At 46.2% G+C, this 20,877-nt stretch overlaps 1 protein-coding gene across 8 annotated transcripts in view; it reads right to left on the reverse strand.

Moving 5' to 3' along the window:
• NCKAP5 (NCK associated protein 5) overlaps positions 1-20,877 on the reverse strand; it is a 685,167-nt gene that overhangs the window by 315,984 nt on the left and 348,306 nt on the right. For 7 of the 8 annotated variants that reach the window (XM_019553971.1, XM_019553966.1, XM_019553969.1 and 4 more), the window contains one exon: positions 16,836-16,969. In XM_019553971.1, the coding sequence (XP_019409516.1) occupies positions 16,836-16,969 (134 nt within the window). Of the gene's footprint in view, positions 1-16,835; positions 16,970-17,688; positions 17,695-19,726; positions 19,732-20,877 lie in introns of those variants that run through there. The other variant, XM_019553973.1, reaches the window with a different exon arrangement.

The following is a 20,877-nucleotide window of genomic DNA, read 5'->3' on the forward strand; positions in this document are numbered from 1 at the left end:
GGAAGAGGCTGGCACAGTCCCTGGCTCTGGACCCTTGGCCGGCACACAAATCCGGGGAGGCATATGTCCCCCATGCCTTCTCTAGGATTGCGCGCAACAGCAGAAAGCCGCCCCCCCACACACCTGAGTGCCCCCCCCAGACGTACCACCTGTGGCTCTGTCCTGCTACCGAGGCTGTATTCACTGTCCTGACTGAGCAGCACCTGGCCCTGCCCCACTGCTTCCCTCACTGTGGGGGTCTCAATCTGCACCCCCCATGCCCCTTCCCTTCCCTCCACCCCTTCCACCCACACAAACTTACAGGCCAAAAACTGCTCTCCAAGGTGCCAGGCTGCATTCCTGTAAATCAGCTCTCAGATTGCTATTGGCTGATATGGCTGGTTGATAATCGGCCATCAGTATTGGCCAAGAAAATCTTTATCGGTGCACCCCTACTTTTTGCCCCAGGGCACAGACTTGTATGTGGGGTTAGTAACTTGATGGCCCCAGCAGCCTTACCTGGGTTCTTGGGGGCCATCCTGGGATCCAGTGGCAGCAAACCAGGCATGCGGAGCTTGGCAAGCAACTAGAGCAGGGCTGTGTTGCTCTTGTTCTGCATGCTTTTTTCTATATCAGGATTTCCCAGTTTCTAAATTTGGCTCTGGAGAACCAAATTATGTGCTAGGGGTTAATTTTGTGGTACCTCAACAGCTTCTGAGGTGCCACAAAATGCACATGCACACTTGTGTGGACATGGCCAGGGAGTTAAAATTGCGATGATTCATCCAACTACACGGGATGCAATTACATGCCTGTTATTTGAGGGCAAAAGGGCAGATATTGCCTTTTGCCATTATGATAAAGTTGTGGCCTGCCACATATATTCATTTTATGCTAGAGTTTCATCCACCTGCATCACTATGTATCTACCTCACAGGAGTAATGTTTTATTAAGCAGAGAGCAAAGCAATAGGGTCAATCATTGGCAGAAGTGAGGATAAAACTCAAGATTCCCAGCTCAGCCTTTATCTTTCAAGATCAAATGGTCTCTACCTGCAAAGAGTGAGAAAAAAGTTGCTTGGCATTTCTTGATGGTTTATTACAGAACACTCCCAATTTCCCACTACGTAACAAAACCCACCCTGACAATTCTAAATATGCTAAAATAAGTCCAATGAAGTGGCAATATGCAACATACCATCGGAATTTACGTGGAAAAGATTTTGACAAATTCACCTTATTTGTACTCCATAACATCGGGGGGGCGGGGAGCGGAGGGGAGGGGGGTGTTTGTTTTTCTTCTGTACTTACTTTCTTTGGAAATTTACCTTTATTGTGATTTCAATATAATATCCTCACTCTGAATGAAGGTATTGAAGTAGGTATCTGAGTTTTGATCTTTCTGTCCTGGATAGTACAGACTGGGGAACAGATATGGATAAAAAGACCAGGGGCTCCGGTCATGGCTGATCCCTTGCTGCCTAACCCCCTTAAGAACATAATGGCACTGAGATGGGTTTGAAGGAGTTCCCTCCCCCACAGCAAACTCAGACTAGACAGTACCAATTAATATAAAAATAGTGCTGCTTAGGGGGAAAAAACCACTATGAAAAACACATCATTTTGTGTTTATCTAATTGAGGTCTTTGTGAATAAGGTACATCAACATGTCTGGCAGGAGGATCTTTTTGTTAAGTGGGTGAAGCAATGTGTTCATTCTGAGCACTGGCTGACCCTTATACAGCATCAAGGCAAGCCACAGTTATACATTTGTGACACACATGACTTTCCTCCTTTCAACATTCTTCAAAGAACCAAACTATAAGAAATCCCACAGTAAAAAAAAAAGTCAGCACTTAGTGTACTTTGCACATTCCAATACCATTTAAAAATATATCTATAAGAACTATACACTACTAATAACTAACAGAAGTATATCCTTGTTATTAAAGGTCATGTTTACATTGAAAGCATCTCAACATGAAGAACTGTAAGGGTTGAAGGCAGTTGTGTATACTACGTGCCCCTAGGAAAGTAATCACACTTAGCTCTTTGTTAGCACCTCTTTTTCATAGATTTAAAAGTGCTTTAGAAAAAATCATGAAGTAAGGGTGACTTGAGGTAAGAGCACTTTTGTGAAATTATCCATAATAATGTAACCATTTTAGAGTGCAAAATGCAATACACAATAGCTTACAGTTTTGATTGATGCAGTTTTCCATGGTCCTGTCACATTCAGTACAGGGGTCCTATTCTTAAAACCAGGGCTCTGAAAGCCTTAACATTTTGAGTCATGGGGTCTTCACTCCTTATTTTTGCACTGGCAAAGCATTCCTCTCCCACCCTTTCCCAGGCATTTCTGCATGGTTATTGCTTTTCTGTCCTCTGACACCTGGACATCTGGGATCTTACTGGAGACATCCTGTCAGCAGTCCCAAAGTCATACTACCACGGATTTTTTTAGGAGCTAGCCAGGACCCTGTTTGGGGAATTAATCAGGCCAAACAAAAGAGAAAGAAAATTAACAAGTAACTGAAAATTACACCAGCTTACTCTACGGTTCTTCTACATCAGAGGCGGGCAAAGTCCAGCCCACAGGCTGCATCAGGCCTGCAGTGGACTCCATTTCCCAGCAGCTTCTGCCCACATTGCTGTGGCTGGTCTCCATGGAGCCCCCAGTAGCAGCAGTGCTGTGACAGTGCGGGACCAGGGTTTCCATGGAAACTGGCCCCAACAGTGCTAGCAAGATGTGTGGCTGGGCAAGGAGCCACCCCGGGGCTGGGATACTGCACCTCTGCCAGCATGGTCCAGAGCGCGGGAAGATCTGTGATCTGCTACCTGCATGCCCTGGATTGCAGCTCTGCCCCAGCTCCGGACCACACTGTCACTGCTGCAAGATCCCAGCCCTGGAGCAGCTCCCTGCTCAGCCACACGCCTTGCCAGCACTGCTGGGGCCAGTCTCCATGGAAATCCTGGCCCTGCTTTCGCGGCATCACCACTGCTGGGGTCTCCATGGAAACCAGCTGCAGTGGCACGGGCAGGGGCTGCTGGGAAATAGAGTCCAGCTACCAGCCAGATCCACCATTTTGCCCACCCCGTTCTACACAGAAACCGACTGGGCTCAGCTTTTTATACCCATTTTGTCCTGAAGTAACAAAAGCCAAAAAAAAAGCCTTTCTGGAGGAGCTTATGCTTTGCTCTGTGAACATAACCACAAGATACCAGGGGAACCTAATGTTGAATTTGCTTGCATTTTTGATGTACTCATAAACTTGTATGTATGCAAAGCACCATTTGGTATGCTGTTAAAGTATTGCCTAATTCTGTTGCTCTCTAGTGTCACTGAAGTATAACACTATACAAAGAAAAAATATCATACAAACTACTAAACTGTAATGCTAGCCCAAGGACCTGAGAGAGCTCAGTGCTGTTTAATACTCCTATATATCAAGGGTAGGAACTTCATAGATAAAGGGACCAGAACTACAAGTATCTGGTAGGGACATATACTGACACCACATATATACTAACTAAAAGTGTAGACATCAGACAAAATAAATAAATTACTTTGCTTTTGCTCATGACAGACACAAATTACTCATTTCCCTAGACCCTTTAAAAGAAGCTTTCACAGCAAATAAGAGATTCAACGGAACAGCAATGCACATTATTCACTAGAATGTCAGTATATTGAAATAAGGCTGGCTATTATTGTAGCTTTATTTGCCTAAAAAGCCTACAGGTGTTCAGGGACTATATATTTTCTTATGCACAACATTAATTATGCCTGGAGTGGAGCAATTCAGCATTCTTATAAGTGTGACATCAATTGAAAGCTGTCATTTGAACACAGCCTTTTATAACTTTTGTTACTTGAATTACTTCTATTTTCAGAGAGTATCCAAAATTCTAAAGTCATTTTGAGCAGAGGACAATTTTTATATAATAAAAGTGTGATCTGTTTTGCCCCCACTGGGCATGTCTACACATGATGTAGTGATGTGCTCTGACAACAGCTCATTGCTACAGCAACGTAGCATCGGTGGGCACAAACCATGATGGCAACAGTATGTCGTTGTAGCGATGTGTTACTTCACTATAGCGCATCATGACAGCAACGTAGCTGCTAAAATAACTGTGAGCCGTCATTTAGGACTTCCTAAAGCAAGTCCTAAATGACAGCACAGTAACAACTGCACCCTGGTGGGCAAATGTAGATGCCCAGTGAAAAGGAATCATATATGCCATAAGAGAAAAAACATAGCCCATCATGGTGAGAAAAGACTGTTTTTGAAGGAAAACCATACATAAAATATAAAGACACATGTACTTTCTTAACCCAAGAAGAATATTACTAAATAGAAGCAAGTCCCTGGATCATAATTTATTTTACCTACATTTACACCTGGCATGGAAAAACTGATAAATTTAAGTTTGATATAAAGGGACCACCCCTTTTCAACTGTTTATTAGTGGAAAACTCCTAGAAGCTAGAAGACTGATGCATTCAAACTTGTGAATAGAAAGAAATGAAATCTAATGCCGATTCCAAATTCTACCTTGTGCATACCCCTTTAGGGATCTGAAACAAAAGATGCCTGATAAACAATTCATTTTTCTTACCATATGAGAAGCCATAAGGTAAAGTATAGTCTTCCAAAAACAGCAGCAAAAAAGCTTGCTATTATTTAACATATTGTTTACTATTTCTGTTACATTTTGTTTCTTTAGGTATTAGCAATAGTAGTATATTACAAAATTTGCACTGTCTTCTCTTGAATTGTATTTAATTTAAATGTACCCATCATACTGTCTGCATACATGTATACAGAAATAAAAATAATACTGTTTACCTGACCACTGTCAGACAACAGTAAACCAAACTGCTAGAATGTGCAGTTTTATTGCATGCTTTTATCAAAAAATATAAATTATATAATTGTTTTTAACACATACATTTTATTCATTTTACTTTATTGATTTCATAAAAGCTGTAAATAAATTAACTACTATTACTAAGCCAAACCCAGCATCTCCTTGCATTCATCTCTAATAAAAAGTGAACGCTCAACCACCAACCCTTCAGGCCAAAAGCCGACTGAGATGGGCTTTATGCCAGGCCCTGGCACTTAGCAACCTTGACTCCTGTCCATCCAATGGTAGAAGTGTGTCCCAGGGACAGAAGTAATGGAGGATACTTACTGGCAGCATGAGACGCAACGCAAAAGGGATGCAATGAAGAGCCCGCGCGGCTCGTCAGCCACCTCTTTATTCAATTACAGCCAGCTGATGACGCCAGCCAGTGAAAATAAAAACGGCGGCCGATGCCGTGCAGGAGGCGGGCAGCACAGGAGAGGAGCTGTAGCTGCTGCAGGGAGTGAAAGGGATCCTCCCCACAGGACGCTCAGAGCCTGGCAAGCAGGGGCAGACGCTCGCAGGGCAAGGCAGAGCACCCCGACTGGAGCCTGCACGGGATGGAGAGGGAGTGACAAGCACGCCGGCCAGAGGCAGAGCTGGAGCTGCACCCAGAGGCAGAGCTGACCCCAGCTGGGAGTGCCGGAAGGATGGGGGTGAGGAGGAAGCCACACCAGGTGGAGAAGTCCCTGGGAGAGCCCTGAGGGGTTTACAGTCAGGGTGGGTATCACCGCTGGTCCCAGCTGGGTTGACAGGCAGATGCTAGTGAATACTGGAGGCGACGGGTCAGGAGTGAAGCAACCGCTCTTCCGCCACCACTAGAGTCCAGGGAAGGATAGTAAGGAGGCAGAGGGCCACCATGTCCGGAAGTGGCTTATTTTGTGTTTTGCTGCTATGTTTATTTAGTTACCCTGTGAGAAAGGGGATAGGGGAAGAGCGCAGGTATCCCCGAGGGACGGGGCTGAGGAGAAGCCTCGGAAGGTTTACCTCTTTTTTGTGTTTCCCCAAATGAAGGGGCAGAGGCAAGGAGGGATGAGGGGTAGGCCCACACAGGTGTATGTCACTATAGGCTACAGGCACCTAGATGCCAAGTCAGGAGGTGTTATCCCAACGGAGGGGATGAGGCCAACAGTCGGACGATGCACCGAACGAGGCATGAGACCAGAGTGTAGGGGTGGTGGAGCCCCGTGAATGACCGCTGGGCGAACCACGGGCCAAGTACATTCGACGACCAATCCTGCCTACTGAGAAACAACAAGTCGTGGCAGGTGAGAACAGGGGAGACGACTCGAGGGGGAGACATCTACTCAGTGTCACAGGAGCACTGAGGTGTCCTGTGCCTTAGATAAGTAAGTAGCTGCCAATCAACAGGGCAGTGCAGCTGCGGGTTGCTATGGCAACCAGCCGGTCAGGTGACCGGAAGGGGTCAGGGCCGGGCCCTTTATAACAGCTTAGGCCTGGGCCCAGAAGCAGTTCCCTTCTGGCAGCCGCAGGAGCAGGAGCTCTGCAGCAGAGCTGAGCGGCCTGAGTTGGTAGTTGCAGCCTTACCTTGCTGACCGGCCGCAATGATGCTAGGAAGGGGAGAACCCTGAAAGGAGGTATGGTTGGGAGTTTACATTATGAGCAGGGAGGCTCTGTGTTGTTGGTGTTGTAGCCAGGTGGCTCGGGTTTCAGTTATGGTTACACCGGAGGACTGGGTGAGGCTGTAGGGGTGAGAGGAGGCCTCACGGGGGCTCCCCAGCAGCTTGGGGGTTCCCGGTGCCCAGTAGGGGCACAGCGCGCAATGCCACTTTAGGTACAGCATGAGGAGTGCCGGAAAGGCGCTTGGGGTGTGGGGTTGTAGCCCCAGCTGCGAGAGGCATGCCACAGGCCCCAGAAGGGGGCAGCGGGCGCGAGAGGCGTGCCACAGGCCCCAGAAGGGGGCAGCGGGCACGAGAGGTGCGCCACAGGCCCCAGAAGGGGGCAGCAGGCGCGAGAGGCGTGCCACAGGCCCCAGAAGGGGGCAGCGGGCGTGAGAGGTGAGCCACAGGCCCCAGAAGGGGGCAGCAGGCGCGAGAGGCATGCCATAGGCCCCAGAAGGGAGCAGCGGGCGCGAGAGGTGCACCATAAGCCCCAGAAGGGGGCAGCGGGCATGAGAGGTGAGCCACAGGCCCCAGAAGGGGGCAGCGGGCGCAAGAGGCGTGCCATAGGTCCCAGAAGGGGGCAGCGGGCATGAGAGGCATGCCATAGGCCCCAGAAGGGGGCAGCGGGCGCGAGGGGCGCGCCATAGGCCCCAGAAGGGGGCAGCGGGCGCGAGGAGTGCACCATAGGCCCGGGGTGCCAGAGAGGGGCACCAGGGCGGGATAGGCCCTGGGACGCCAGAGAGAGCGCAGGAGGGCAAGGGACCAAACAACGTCCAGAGAACAGCTGCGAGGCTTGGGGCGTGCTAAAGGGGAGGCTGGAGGCACGCATAGGCCTTAAGGCAGGGGTGCGCAGAGGCACCCCATATGGAGTAGGGGTAGGACCACACGTACCGTTCACCCAGGGGATAGAGGCAGCCTCCCATATAAACCTAATTATCATCAAAGTCATGGCGGGCGAGAATCAGAGGGTGCTGAATCACCTAGAGGGATGGTAGGGGGCGCTAGGGAGTTCACTCCTAGGCCCCACTCCCTGACACTCGGTCTGTGATATGAGTCCGTAAGTCACTTGACGTCTACCACCAGAGCGAAGGCCACCCGATAGTGGTTATTCGAGGCCCGGCGGGCACAAAGTGGGTTACACCATCCTTCATTAAAAACATTCTGTCCCTAGAATTGAAAAGATCACCTGGTCTGGTGGCATGGACATTGGGGTGAGCAGCTGGAAGCCTGTAAGTCAGGAGTTTGAGGCCAAAGTAAAAGAGCTCAGGGCACAACCATGTCAGATTCCAACAAATCTACAAATTCTGCTATATAGCTTGTCACAAAGACATGAGGAAGAAAAGGAAGTGAAGAGACCAAATTTTGAAAATGAGCAAGAACTCAGCCATTACCCTTCTACATCAGCAGTGCTCAACCTCTGGCCCATGGGCCAAATCCAGGCCGCGGTGCTCCCCACAGGTCAGGAAATTTGGTGGTGGGGAAGCAGCGACAGTACAACCACCCCTCTCTGCTGCTAAAGTCCATGTGGGGTGGATCAGAGCTGGGGCATGACTCTCCCCCTGCATGGCCAGATTGGAGACAGGACATGCCCCCTTCCCATACTGTTCCCATTTCTTCCCAAGAGGCTGAACCATGTCCCCTTCCTCCTGCAGATCTGGCTCATGTCCCCTCCCCCTGAACAGCTGGTGTGGGCAAGGAGCACACCCCTTGCTTCCACCTGGTCAGGTTGGGGCCCAGCCATATTCCCTCCACCCACAGGGTGGGATCATGGCTGGGTCACATCCCCTCCCAGCCATAGGACCAAGTTGGGGTCAGCCAACAGCCTTCCACTATGTGGCTGGATCCAAGTCAGGCTGCCCCGCTCCCTCCTCTGCACAGCTGGCTGGGGCCCTGCCGGATCCAGCCCACAAAGGGATTGGGCACTGCCCATCTGGCCCCACAGCTAAAAGGTTGGGCACCACTGCTCTATATCATTACAATATATAGGGAAAGAACTGGTTTCTTAGCTAGCTAAAACCCATACCATCCTTCTTTTAAGATAAAGGTCAAATATTCAAATTGTAACTAGAAACAAGCAGTCCTGTGGTCTTCAACATACAAGTGTGATATGTACCTTCCAGTTACCACTGCTTATTTAACGGATTATTGCATTCTACCCTTCTCAGAGGTTTTGCATAAGCCCATGCAATCAGACCTGGAGATGGATAAAGCATAGGGATGTGTTGCAAAGTCAGCTTCAGATACAAATTCTTTCTACCTTTGTGACAAGCTGCCTCACTAATGATTTAACAAGTTGAGCAAGAAAGATGACAGGATAGAATTATGCAGAACTGTATATAGAAGAGTAAGGGAAATAGGGAAAGAGCATTCTGCAGTCCATAGGTGACAACTTTTATTTTTTCAGGGGTAGGGGTGGGAAGGGCTAATATGATAGCCCCCCATCCACCCTGGCAGCATGACCAGAGCAGAGCTGAGCTGAGCCAAGTGAAACCTGTAGGGAGGTGGGGGCAGATGCAGGCTGCCCGCTGCAGCCTTGGGGCTCCCTGCCCTACTATCTCCTCCCCAGGAGCCCCATGCTGGCAGCACTGCCATGACAAGGCACCCCTGGCCTGCCCAGCAGCAGCGGGGGGGCATAACTCCATGTCACTTCTCCCGCTGCTGCTAGTTGGGCAGGGGGCACCTCACAAATGGTGGCACAGCTGGCATGGGGCTCCCACGGGTAGGGCAGGAGGGTGGGAAGCCACGAGGCCGCAGGGGGAAGCCTGCATCTGCCACCTCATGCACAATTGTGAGGGGCATGTGCCCCTCCCTGGAAGTACATGCAATGGCAGGGAGCCACCCCCCCTGCTCCCTGGATGAGTCACCCATTACTGTGGTCCGCTCCCTGCCACAGCCCTGGGCCCCATTCATTGCCTTGACTGGGCGGCTCCCCCAGGGCCAGGCCCAGCCCCTGCTCTACTCTGTCCCTCACCATGCGGGCCTCAACCTGTTCTGCTCCCCCCCCCACCAGACTTACCTGCAGGCAGCTGGGGGAGCTGTTCTCCACCTCTGCCTGGGGCTGTATTCCTGGCCACGTGCATGGAGCTTTGTCAGCCTGCAAGGGAAAACCCACTGCTTCCCACAGTGAACGGAAAACATGGATCCTTGCATGATATCAGGAATCTAGGACAAATCCAGTCCTGGAGTCATGCAGCTCAGGACTAGGATCTGATGTTCCCATTTTGGGACTGTTCTGCCCAATTAGGGATGAGTGGTCATCCTACCCTCTTCTGACAGAGGCAGTAGCTGAGGAATTCCCACACAATTCTGCCTAACCTTGTTAACTCCATTACAGAGTTGGCAAAGGTATACATACTACCAAGACTAGCTTTGCTAGCTACCCTTTCTCCATCTGTAGGAAAATATTACCAGCCAATGGGACAAGAGAGCACTGCACAATGGATCAGGCCAAATGCTCAATTGAATAGAAGGAAGAGAGCAACTATACTACACATCCCAACCTCTCCACACAGGAAGAAAAAAAAGATAGACTTCATTCCCCTTTCATGGATTTGGGAGTTTGCAGGATTTCACCAACCTGGCTCTAAGCAGCAAGCTAAACTCTTGTGTAACTTCACAGAAGTAACCTCTAGATACTGTTTAGTCTGCAGATGCTAGAACCACTTTGAGAAGAAAAATGACCATCTCCTCTCTCAAGGGGAATCCCTTCTGAGTTTTGAAGGAGTTCGATTTATTATCTTGCCAGCATCTTAAACGGAGGAACTGCCTTTTTCTGCACACTGTATCGCAAAACCAGGCACTCACTTCATGATGGAAAATTCTGCTGGAAGTATTATCTAGAGACCTAATATGATAATAGGGCTGAATCCAGGATCTTATGCAATTGGCATGTATATGCTAGCAAAATACTTAAAGGAAACAGAAAAAATACTCCTTCAGCTTTGGCTTCTGTTTTTTTTTGTTTGTTGTGCTTATTTTATTTCATGTATATCTGAGCTTCACTACGTACCTTGCTTTTGTAGATGAAGGATTTCTAAATTGCTCAGTGCATAGAAAATAGCTTAGAAGGCTCCAAAGTCAAATATAGAAGTTATTTGATACAAAGTGGACCTGCTCCAGACCCCTGAAATGGTTGAGAGACTTGATTAAATTAGTCACGCTGGCAGCTTTAAAAAAAGATGAGACCTTTACAAGAACTCCTTTATGACAACATTGCTTCTTTCTTACGATGCAAAAATCCCATGAACATCAGTTCAAACAAAGAAAGACAGAACATTACAGACTCAGAAACCAGAAGCATTTATCTTGGAGAGAAGGTCCCTTTTCTTTATATTTTGTTCACCAGATTCCACCAATCCTTTTTCTGCTATTTTAGCTATTTAAAGATCAGTTGATTAAGAGGTACTAAACCCTGGCTGGGAGTTAGACACTTGAGAGGATTTAGGTGTCTTCCAAAAACAAGATCTCAACAAATGTCAACAAATGTTAGGTGGGAATTAGGCAGGCAGTTCAGGTATTCCCCAGAACCTGAGTTGCTTCTGAGCATCCCCAGAATACCTAGCATGGATGCCCAGGAAATCTGCACACATTTATTCAGACACCTAATGAGTTCAGGGGTTGCTGGCATAGGATGATTTTTGAATGAGTCTTTTGGAACTTAGGTGTCCAATCCCCATGTAAGTTCCACTTAGGCACCAGAAATCAATTCATATCTGGCTCAGAGTTTAAAATTCAGGATTGTCAAAGTTTCAGGTCCTGGAGCGCTAAATACTGAAGTGTTAGGGCCAGCTTGACATGCTAGGCAGTGGCTACCTCAGCCCCAATGCTGACTGCTAGCATACCACTGCCACTGATGCAGACAGTTTTGATACAGCTGCACCAGTAGCAGGTACATTAGTGCCAGTACCAACTCACTGTATCTTGTTTTGCATGTTGTTAAATTACAAGTTTTTTGCTCTTTAGAAAAAACTGAGTGTAGAGAGGCATTAAAACATTCATTTCCACAGGACAACTAATAGCAAAGAAATTGTGTATGACAGCACTAACACTGGCAGACATGACACTGTTATGACACTTTACTTGAATGAACACTTTGTTAGTAAAGGAGAAGGCAGCTCACTCCGAAAAGAAGAGGCAGGGAGGAGGGAGAAGCAACCCTTTTGCCATGAATGGGCAACATATCTACACTTCAGCGTCCAAAGACCAAGATGAAATGAAATGAGATTAGCAGTTTGACCAGAGTTTAATGGATATTAGAAAAAAATGACCAATTACTTTAGGCTAGGGGTTATCCCAAAGCTACATCTTAGTACAGCAATCTTCAACTTTTTAAAAAAGTGTACCCCTTCTACCTCAAAGTTTTAGCTCACGTACCCCTTTATATTTTTCTCTCGTTTTTAAGGGGCGGGGGAGGAGAGCAGATTGAGGCCCCCCACAGTGAGGGAGGGAGTAGGGCTGGGGCTGGGGCTGGGGCTGGGGCTGGGGCTGTACCCCTTTGTATTCTTTTCTTGTAAGGGGGGAGAGGGGCAGATTGAGGGCCCCACGGTGAGGCTGGGGCTGGGGCTGGGGCTGTACAGCCAGGGTGGATTGGGGGATGGAGTCATGAAAGAAGTTCATCCAGGGGGCATGGAGAGGGGGGATGGCTCCCACCACTCGGCTCACCCCAGCAGAGGCCCAGGGGGCAAGTGCCCCCCAGATCTGCATGCGGGGTAGAGGCAGGTGCTGCTGCAGACTGGATTGCACCCTGCTGCCACTGCCCCAATTGCCATACAATGCTGTGTGACTGTTGCTTCCAGGTGGGCAGGGGACACATACACAAATGCAGACAGACACATGCAGAGGCAGACAGACAGGCATATACACACACACAGATGCAGTCACACACAGATGTATGGACATATGTACACACACATGCAGATGCAGATGCATGCACACCAGCACACATACATGCAGATGCAAAAACACACAGAAACCCCTGCCTCAGCAGGTAAGCATGTTGTGGGGAAGGGGCAGGGTGGGACCAGATTGAGAATGACGGGGGAGGAAGGGAATTTGTCTCTGTTCACTCCCAGGAGCAGGGCTGTGGGGGGTGAGGGCAGCGGTGCCCCTCTGCAGGCTGCACATGTGTTACCCAGGTGGCTGGACTCGGGGGCCTCTTACGCGGAGGCCACCACCGCCACCATCACTGCCCCCTGCTGCTTTCTCATGGCTGGTCACAGCTCTACAGGCTGGTGATAGGCCTCGTGGCCAGCCAATCACACTCTGCCCATTACCAGCCCACAGAGCTGCACAGGTGACCTGCCATGAGAAAGCGGCATATGGCGCAGTAGCAGTGTGGGGCAGTGATGGTGGCAGCTGCCGCATGCAAGCCCTCCTCCACCCTCCCGTCTAGCTGGCCAGGCAGCATATGTGCAGCCTGCAGAGGGGCACCACTGCCCTTGCCCCCCCAGCCCTGCTCCTGGGAGCAGGCACTGAAAGCAGGCTGAGGTGGGGGCAGGAATGCGCTGCGGTGTACTGTGTGGGGCTGGCGTGCCCCTCCCCGGGTAAGAAGCAAAGTATGGAACATGCCAGGGGAAATGCTACCACCATGATTCAGGGCACGCTCTATCCCCGCCTGCCCGCACGTACCCCCTACATGTACCTCCGGTTCACATCCCCTGTCTTAGTACCCCATCCAACCCAAGTTTCAAGTATTTGCCAGAGCCTGATTGTTGGGTTTTGCTATAATTCTTCTCTGAAGAGTAATAGGTGGCAACTGCTAGGTCACTTTGATGTGATTAAATTCTGACAGAAATGCAAACATGCCTTCATCACAAGTGCTAGATAATTAGTTCTCAATTCTGGTCTGATCTGCTGACAAAACATCACCAAATAGAATACAGCAAAAAGAGTCAAAAACACTAGAAGAAAGCTAAACAGTGCATGTTCACAATACTGGAGCTACTTACACTGTCACTTTATGCAAAGTGTTATTAGATTTGTAGTGGGCATGTCTGCCTTTTGGGAGTGAGAGACATAACCCAATAGTCAATACTAGTGCAAAAGGAATACTGATAATACTGATACACAGTCTAATGTGTATTACAGAATTACATTTGCAAGACCTTTACTGCTCTAAAATGGGCAATTTCCTACTTTGAGTAACATGCATTCTTAAAAGCCTTAGACAGTGTGCTAGCAACAGATGTACATACCTATAAGAAAAGGCTATCATAACAGAAAGACTTTTTGCAGTTCAAACAAAGTGGAATTTAAGGCACTGACCCTCACCTCTTCAATTACAGCTTGCAGATATACTTTACAATAATGTGGTTTATTGAACCTGGTTTCTGTACACCAAAACAGTAATCAAAATAAGTGAAGTCCAAGCCACTTCTATTACTGCTTTAACATTTAATCACTGCATGGATTTGTATGGACTATACGCATTCAACAAGCAACAATTCTACTGTTTGCTGATGGACAGAAGAGAAATGTAATCAATTTCTATTGTGCATAGTACTTAATGTGCTTTTTACAACAGTGGTAGAAATTGCACCTACTGTTTTGGTTCTTTTTGGACATCTCTGGACATACAGCTGTTAGAAAAAGTGCTGAAATGCTCAGTACAGGCCAGACAAAATAGTCAGACAGAAGGGCACTTTTTCCAAAACACAAGGAAGCATAAACTGGAAATTTCTGGAAATTCTGAGAAGCCAGCAAAGACAACGGATGAAAAAGGCACTAAGTAAGAACTGGATCTAATGCTGGAAGGCCAGGAAATGACTGGATAGTGTTGCACTCTACAGTGACCTGTGAGCAGATTGGGAATGAACATTACTGATAAATGGGAAGAGGAGATCAAAATCTCCAGACAATGCATAGCCTTGTCCTGAAAGGATTTTACCTAACCGATCAATATTTGAAGGGTTGGTCTTTAGTTTGGCAACAGCTGTATACTTCCCTATGACGATAAATTCTCATGGAATTGAACTGAAGAGTTACAAACAAGCAAAAGGTATCAGTGGATTTGAAGGGAAAAATACACCATCGGAGTTACACTTTTACAAGAAAACACAATATCTGTAACTACACAGCTACAAGGTAAAATCCTGCCATTTAAATAAGAAACAGTTTTCTTGTAGCATTTATATTTTGAACACGTGGCATCAGATAGCAAACTAGCACCTACCTATCCAGCGTCCTACCTAATGTGGGAATCTACAGTTTGATTTTATAAAACTGTTCCTTCTTGTAAAATGCGATGGTCAGAAATTTACAATGCAACTGTGACTACTGTGTCATTTCAAGGGTTTGGTAGATTTACACAGATGCTGAGGAGAAGGACTTCGATTTATTAAGGAACCTTAACCAGAAATATTGCTGACATGGTAGAAGCAGGGACTTCAATCAATAATAAAAAAAAAGGCTTTCTTTCTGAAGTCTCACAGACAAAGCCTCAAAATTGTATGTTTGTATGGTTGCTTAAAATGTTTTCACACAAGTTAAGAACAGACAGCCTTTTGCATTGATTATAAAAGGTCTAATTAGTGTTTCACATGCTGTCACGCCCAGCCTTCTAAAGATGCAGGGAAAATACATTTAGAAGGTAGAGAGAGACCTTCTATTGAGCACAAGCTCTAAACCCGTATTTACATTATCCTAATGCCTGTACATATAAATCAGAAACACATATTCTGACTCAGCGGTGGAGATATTTAGATTTTCACATGCATGTGGAATTGTCGCACAACCTTTTGTTTCTGGGAGAAGTGGGCCAGACTGCAGATGGCTGCAGCACGAGCCAGCCCTCCTGCCTGCTTTAGGGCTCTCAGAGAACCCAAATGGAGTAGGAGTGCGCACGCAGACTGAAATCTTGCCTGTGGGGCAGTTTCACCTAGCCACCACAGATGTGATTGTGCCTGCATCATGGCACCCTGGAGGGGCTGTTGTAACACTCTGGTTGAGAACAAGTCGTACAGGAACTAGAAACCATGCTGTTCAGTGTCGTACAAAACAGTTTTCTTTCACTGTAAAGACAAAACTAGATCTGATTTTTTTTGGGGGGGGGGGGACACTGCAAGAGAGTTGATGCACAAGTTCCTTTGTGTTGGATAATAAAAAAAAAAGTGAAACTATTCTCTATTTTGATTTTGTTTGTATTGGTTGCTCTTCCTTGTGTAAATAAGAAGCATCCAAAATTGCATTTTTTGGCTAACAAGACCTTCACTGTGCATCACAAAAACAATTAGGCCCTCTCCTCCATCTCAGCCATTTTTGTATATTGATTGACTACAACAGGGGTGTTCAACTCCCGGCCTGTGGGCCAGATCTGGCCTGCAACCTCCTGTCATCCAGCCCGCGAGGCTCCACACAGGTCCAGAAATGTGGTGATTGGAGAACAGTGGTTCTGCAAGCTGGATCAGGCACCTGATCCCACCACAAACAGTTGGGTAGGAGTGGTACCAAGTCCAGGGCCCAATCCCTGCATGCAGCGGGCTGAGAGGGGGGAGTGCTGGGCCTCAAAACCCAATCCTGCGATTCTGGGGGTAAGGGGCAGGCTCCTATGGACTAATCCTAGTGGAAGGGGGTGGCACCAGGCCTCTGGGGACCAAACTAAGTGGGGCAGGAGGGCCTGATCCTGGTGCACAGGGCTCAATCGGACTATGGACTAGACTCACCCCACTCATCTGGACCATGGGGCCAAAAGGTTGGGCACCACTGGACTACAGAGATAAATTAAGATTTTGGTTCTGCAACATCATTCCTGTAAACGGATCCCAAGCTCTAACACAGAGCCCCATTCAAGCCAATGCAGAATCAAGGCCTGAACGTGTTCAAACAAAGAAAAAGCTTCTATCTTCTATGATGTTGCATACTTGGCAATAGCCCAGAACAAATTTTCCCATTTCAGTAATTTAATAAACAAACATTATTTACAATTGTAAGAAAGATAACAACAGGCACAGCATTTATTCATCGAACCAGATTATGAAGAAAATAAAACTTTGATTCAACCATGGCATTCATTTCTTGAGAAATGTTAAAACCTATGATTTTATAGGGAAAAAAAAACAGTAGGGGTTGTACTAATTTCTTTTCTACAGATTTTGTTTAAACTGGCTCTGGAATTGTGTAGCAAGGGTATAATCATCTTAAATTCCATAGCCTGCTTACAGTCATTTATCCAGAAGCCTATTGGGTTTATCCTTATTACACTCTGTAGGAGTTTCTATCTCCTTTATGTCTATGTTATCCAAACTATCAGAGTGATGTCCTGTGCTTTGAATTAAAGCATATTCTTTCCATATTGAGAACAAAGTGTATAGAACCATGACATACCTCGAAAACTGCTGCTGCAATCCACGCATCTGAGCTCTGCTACGCTCTGACTCCAGTGTCACCTCCCGTAATCTTTTTTCACTCTCAAGTCTCAAATGTCTTTCTTCCTCCAACTCATGTATCAGCCTCTCGCGCTGGAAAACACCACCAGAGGTCACACGTTAGGCTGTGGCAGAGTACTTATTTAATTTTTTTTAAAAGTGCTTTCTTTGAGGATAAAGATAGTAAAACCTGTGAAAAGAGACCAGCAACCCTATTGAATTTATTTAATTCTGATGATTTGGTCCCTATCACTCTGAATTGGAAGACTGGGATGACGACAGCCCAAACCTAAGTTCTTCCCTTTATGAATATGAGAATGATCGTTGGGGTGAGATTCCTTGTCTGCCATTCGCATTTGCCCCCTTAAGGAGAGATTTGCAAGGGTTAAATGATGCTTGTCCTTTGTTGGTAATACATACAAATGGTTTAATACACTACTATATCCAGCGGCTATTATCATTAAAGGTAAATGGGAAAAAGGATTTACAGATATTGTTAACAGTTGAGAAATGGGATAGTATTTGGAAATCACTCTGTAAAATACCTAATTCATAGCTCTTAAGATTTGTTTCGAACAAGATATTAAATAGGTTTTATTGGATCCCAGAAGGTTATTTAAAGCAGGGCTAGCCTCAGATGACTATTCCTGGAGATGTGGAAACCAGACTGGATCTCTTACTCACAGTTTATTCTTTTGTTCTAAAATTGCTCATTTTTGGCTTAGCATATATGTAGCACTTTCTAAGATACTTAAAATTAACAAGGTATCATTGTCAGATATATGCATATTGGGGGGTTATGGATTCATTACCATTGTCTGCACCCATGAAAAAATGGCTAGCTGTAATCTTTTTGGTGGCTAAATGGGTAATTTTAAAGAAATGGAAAACTCCCAATGTACCTTCATTTTTGCAATGGTTAAAAAAAGGTATGCACATTGCATTACTAGAGAAGATTAAATATGCAAATAGACATAATTGGGCTCAATATGAAGAAATTTGACGCGATATGAATCTTATGTTAAGTTTATCAAGTGATTTGTTGGTGGTTTGGCATCCTTTAAATGTATATATGTATTTGTTAGTTGGTTGTATACAATGTCAAATTCTCCCCTTCCCCTACTGTCTACTAAATTTATAGCATGTATGTTTAATCATCTATTATGTAATACTTTTTTTTTTTGCTTTTTTATAGCATCTTACTTCATTTATATTTTACTGTTTTTGTTGGCTTTATTTTATTGTTATAATATGAAAATGAATAAATATAATGACAAAAAAGCAATGCTTGTCAAGGACCTATGGCTCCCGTTGAAAAGGCCACCACCCATATGGAGGGAGAGAACGGGCCAATGACCACTCTTATTACCTAACTCTTATCTGGACAGGAGGCAATTGTCATTGCTAAAAATCTGGGGCCCCTAAACAGGGATAATTTCTGAGATTGGTTATCTTCCGTAAATCAGGTATGGGAGTCAGACAAGCTGTCAGTGGGAGATGTGGTAAAAATTGTAAAAGTGGCCTTAGGAACAAATAGTTCCTTATTGTCTAAAAAGGCTTATTAGGGTGAAGAAACAAATGTAATAGCCATCCTGAGGGAAGTTGCAGGAGTATTTGCGGGGCATGATGGGATGCTGTCCACAGTGGCCAGGCCTGTGCAGAAACTGCGTGAAAATGCAATAATATTTATAACCAAGTTGTAGCTAGCCTTCCGGACAGTGGTCTATTTAACCACACCCCTGCAGGGGCAAGATATGAGGGATGTCAATCCATTATTGAAACAGCTTTTGTTTGGAGTACTCAACAGGGAAACGAAAAGCAAGCTCTCATTGCTGTGCGACTCAGGGTCAGACTGGAAGACAATTCAGAATGCAGTATTGCATGTGCAATGCAGTAGGTAATAAGGCCTATCAGAAAGGGAAAGGAAAAGCCTCAGCTGTCACCTTTAATAATAATGGACCGAAAGGGACAGGAAAGTCTTTTTCTAGCACCCATAAAATATAATAGCTGGGCTAGGGACAGAAGTTGCACATAAACCAGTTTAAGTGATCACAAACTGGTTTAAACCTGTAACAGAACATAAGTTCAGTGCACCTAAACCAGTTGCAAAATGGCTGAAACTGGTTTAGGCTAAACCTGGCTGAATGCAGTATCAGACTTAACTGATCTGGGTCAAACCGCTTTATGGAACTTCTGTCCCAGACCCCTTCCTGGTTCCAGTTCAATCAGAGTCCCCCAGCATCCCAGCATTTTGCAGCCCTGGGCTGAGCTGTGCTGTCTGCTCCAGAGCAGGGCAGACCCCGCTCCCTAGCTGAGCAGTGAGGGCTGACTCACTGGCTCGTGGTTCACAGATGTGCTGCTCAAGCATATGGGCACCTGAATGGGAAAAAGATGCCCAAACTGTAACCAATAAGTTCCCACAAGCTCAACACAAATTGGAACGTGGGAGAATTGAAGCCCAGATTTAATTGCTGAACCTGATCTCCCACCCCAAAAACAATACAAATATCCAACTGAAAGCTGAAAGCAGCCTACAGGAGACTATAAATGCTTTGCTAGAGCAGAGGGAGGTTGTAGAACAGCAGAGTATCAACCATGCCCCCATGTGGCCTGTAAGAATAGCAGATGGGAAAATGTAGAGGCTGGCAGTGGTTTATGGGGCCCTCAATAAGGTCACCCCTATGACAGTTTCAGTGGTAGCAAAATACTCAGTGGTAGCAAAGTGATGGCAGCAATTGTTGGAGGGCAAACTGGTTCTCAGTGCTAGATTTGTCTAATGCGTTCTTTTCCACTCCACTTCACCCTGATTTCTTGTATAAGTTTGCATTTATATTCTGAGAAGGACAGTACACCTTCACTCTGGTAGCACAGAAAATTCATGCTGCACCTGCTATATAACCACACTCGTGTGATGCATGTGTGGGATAAATTGGACAACCAAGAAAAAGTGATTTCATATGTAGATGATATCTTGATACACTCCAGTACCTGAGAAGAGACTCTCGAATTGTTAGGACAGATCTTACAACTGATAGAAAAGACAGGCTTTAAGGTGAGCCCTAGTAAGGTGCAGCTACATCAGAAAGTTTTTCTATTGAGGTATAACTTTAGGGCATGAAGGGTGATCCTCAGACAAGCAAAAGATAGAGCTGATACAGAAGTTACCAGCCCCAACCTATGATAACCACCCTGCAGATGTTACAGGGACTGACAGGATTCCCTTGGGGGTTAATAGAGGAATTTGCAAAAAAAGCAGCATGTTTATACAAGCTTCTAAAAAAGGAATGGGGGGGGGAGGGGGCTGGAGCAACAAGAAGCAGTTAAGGCCCTTAAGGAAGGCTTGATACAAGCACTGGCCTCAGTTTACCCTCAAGTGAATAAGCCATATATCCTCTAGGTAGCAACCACTAGGCAAGGACTCAGAGAAGTGCTGAGTCAAGACAATGGCACCAACCTGAGGCCTGTGGCATACGTGGCCCAGCTTCTAAATCCAGTAGAGTAAGCCTTCACATCATGCAAGAAGGAAGTACTGGTATTAGTGTGGCCACTGCATCACTGGAAGTATCTGGTTGGTCTGGCCCCAGTAATACTGAGGACAACACCAATGCCAGTAAACTACATTTTGGGTGTGTCTACACATGCATTTACTGAGCAGTAACTTACTGCAGTGTAAGAGGCTTTTACACCAGTATCTATACATGCAGGTGTTACAGTGCAGTAATGCTGCGTGTGAACTGACTTGGGACTAAAGTTAGTCCCAAGTCAGTCCATACAAACAGCGTTACTGTGCAGTAAGGCGTCTACACATGCCTTACTGCACAGTAACTACTCAGGATTATTTCCAGTACCCAAGTCAAGATAAACTGCCATAGTTACTGCAAACTAATAGTTTTTATTTACTGAGCAGTAACAGTGCACATGTACATGTGCCCACTGCCTGGAAACGCTAATGAAGGCCATGTATCCAATCCAAGATTAGCAAAATGAACCTTAGCACCAAT

This window comes from Crocodylus porosus, unplaced genomic scaffold (assembly GCF_001723895.1).
Source record: "Crocodylus porosus isolate Cpor-Errol unplaced genomic scaffold, CroPor_comp1, whole genome shotgun sequence".
In the NCBI taxonomy this organism is placed as follows: Eukaryota; Metazoa; Chordata; order Crocodylia; family Crocodylidae; genus Crocodylus; species Crocodylus porosus.